Source organism: Hibiscus syriacus, unplaced genomic scaffold, assembly GCF_006381635.1.
Source record: "Hibiscus syriacus cultivar Baekdansim isolate YM2019G1 unplaced genomic scaffold, ASM638163v2 tig00110020_pilon, whole genome shotgun sequence".
Classification (NCBI taxonomy): domain Eukaryota; kingdom Viridiplantae; phylum Streptophyta; class Magnoliopsida; order Malvales; family Malvaceae; genus Hibiscus; species Hibiscus syriacus.
In genome coordinates, this window is record NW_024062568.1 from 958,753 (window position 1) to 961,387 (window position 2,635).

At 39.7% G+C, this 2,635-nt stretch overlaps 1 protein-coding gene across 1 annotated transcript; it reads right to left on the bottom strand.

Annotated features, from left to right (window-relative positions):
* Positions 1 to 377: 377 nt before the first annotated feature.
* Positions 378 to 2,301, bottom strand: LOC120213128 (WEB family protein At2g40480-like). Its single transcript, XM_039211281.1, has 2 exons — positions 1,969 to 2,301; positions 378 to 1,801 (listed from the first exon to the last, which is right to left on the bottom strand). Exons 1-2 carry the CDS (start codon positions 2,236 to 2,238, stop codon positions 440 to 442), a joined length of 1,632 nt encoding a protein of 543 aa, XP_039067212.1. The 5' UTR covers positions 2,239 to 2,301; the 3' UTR covers positions 378 to 439.
* Between the last annotated feature and the right edge of the window lie 334 nt (positions 2,302 to 2,635).

Here is a 2,635-nt window from a genome sequence, read left to right on the forward strand (position 1 = left end):
GGAAGCAAACTCATACCGAAATCCGCAACTTTAAGATCACCATTTTCATCAAGCAGCAAGCTTTCAGGCTTCAAATTGCAGTGATATATGCCTCGATGGTAGAAATCGACTGCACCGATTGTTGGAAATACTTCCTTGCAGTGTCTTCTCACAACTTTCTTTTAAACACCTTCTTGAAGAGCTCACCATCTCTAATAGAGACGGATGTAAGGGTGTGAATTTAAAAAGTTATATTATAAATTTTGGAGTGTGAAGTTATAAAGCTCGAAGATGACAAATTATATAATACATTTACAGGAGATATTTCATAACTGATATCCAGAGATGCCAACAACATTATGAAAAAGGAAAAGAAAACATCACCCAAAACCAGCACAAACAAATGAATCAAACTGAATAGAACATGTCATGAATAGAGTACCATGTATCCAAATTGTTATCACATTGTGTTCAAAGCTTGCGGTTTCTTCTTGTTTTGCTTTTGCAGAAGAGAGATGTGGATCAAACCGAACTTTCTTCTCTGGCTCAAATACTGCTTTTGGTGATCTTTTTGATCAGGTTTTGGAGAAAATGTCAGACGATGATCTTCCCTTAGTTCATGAGGCATTTGGATCAAAGCTACCTTTTGCCTTTCGGTTGGACCTTTAGCAGGAACTTGTTTCCTGCTGAGGATATCCGCCATCGAAACCGGTGGCCTCGAGACGGGATTTTGTTCATCATCCATCGTTGGATTTTGCTTGTTCAGGTCATGTAACGGAGATCGAGTGATCTTCTGATGCTGGTGTTGATGAGGATGAGGGAGTGGGAAATTGTTGATCTTAGTAGCATTGTAAACAACATGTTTCCTCTGTTCTTGATCCGGAATCCATCTCCTGAGAGCCTCTTCGGCATCGAATTGCATCCTGTTTGCAGTTTCCACTCTATTAAGAGCATCTTCCAATGCCTCTTTACTATGTTTAACTTCCTCTGAAGCTTCCTCCAGTTTCCTCAGGATTGAATGCTTGGAGACATTTGCTTCAGCAAATTTTACATTCGGGCTTCGAGGCGACGGCTCTGGTTCTGGCAAGCAAAAGCCGGAAGAGTTGTCGTCGCTCGACAAACCCTTCATTTCGAAAACAGCAAGGGCCTTTGCTGCCATGGCAGCTTCCTCCATCTTCTTAGCTGCAATCCACCTCATTTCAGCTGTTCTAATACAAGGCTTTCTATGTTCATTCCCCGGAAACGACATCAATTTCGGAACTTCACTTCTTCTAGGATCAACCGTTTGCTTGAACTGCTCAGGCTTGGGATTATTGTGACGTGTACCACTTGAAATGTTTGATGATTGCTCAAAATTGCCATTGCTAGGCTTCAATGCCAACCCTGCAAACTTATAATTTAGCTTCTCACGGGTCCTTTCGAGTAAACTCTTCTCTCTCTTCATCTTCTTATTAAGACACTCAACCGATGCTTGGATCACCCCAAGATCATTGATAGTTTTACCAAGGTTCAATTTAGCTTGATTCAACTCTATCAAGATCGATTCCGGAGACGAAACCGAGCCCGGTTTTGAAGACCCTATTCTCGTCTGCTCACAATGTTCCTCGTTCATTTCTTTGACGGCATCCAAATCCGGACCGGTACTGGTCATGCATTTCATGGCTTCATGTTGCAGCTGTCTCTTTAATTCTTCAACAATCTTCTTTGTGGTTCCCAGTTCTTCAAGCACATCAAGGGTCTCCAATTCTTTCACAATCAGATCTTTCTCCAATTCTGCTGCTTGCTCTTCCACTTTCTTTAAATCAAACTCTTCAATTCCATTCTGTTCTCATAATTTTGCACATTCACAGAGGAATAAATACAAACAAAATGCAAACTAAAATGATGATAACATGTTGAAAATTTCATGATGACACAACCAAACAAAGAATACCTTTAATATATATATATATACATATAATAGTCAATGAAAAAGCTGATAGTACTTACATATGCCTCATCAAACTTGTACAATGGCACCCAAGGTCCGCTGCCACCGAACCGGGTCACAGCCTCCTTAACTGATCCGAAAGGCGGTGAAGTGTCGATCTCGGCCCTCAAACTCACTCTCCTTATCCCAGGGTTCGGGTCACCGGGCGGGACATGACAAGACTCGGTGCAAAACCCGAAATTCTCGGAGCCAGACTCGGGTCTCACCTCCTGGATCTTAGGTGTACCCGGAAATCCTTCCAGTGGGGAGCTTTGAGGTTCAGCTGCCATTGCATAAGCACACAAATAAGGTTAACTAGAGAAAAAATATAGATAGTGTGAAAAAAATGTTAATGTGAATGTGACTTGTGAGTGTAATGCAAAGACAAAAGACATCGTTTTAAAGGGTGTGCAATTCCAGCTTTAAAGATGAAAAAGATAATACATACAGAGATGGTCCGAGGAGAGGCTTTTGAAAATTTTAAATTAACACATCTTTTAAATAATTTTTTTTATTTTTATCAATAATCTATTTACATTATACTCCTAAAATTTTACAAGTTCACATCTCTTAAAATTATAAAAGCACACTTCCTAACATAAAATTATATATTTATCCATGAATACATATGTGTCTTTTATGTACTACCATTTTCAATTAAACTTGTCTTTGAGTAAGATAATTGTT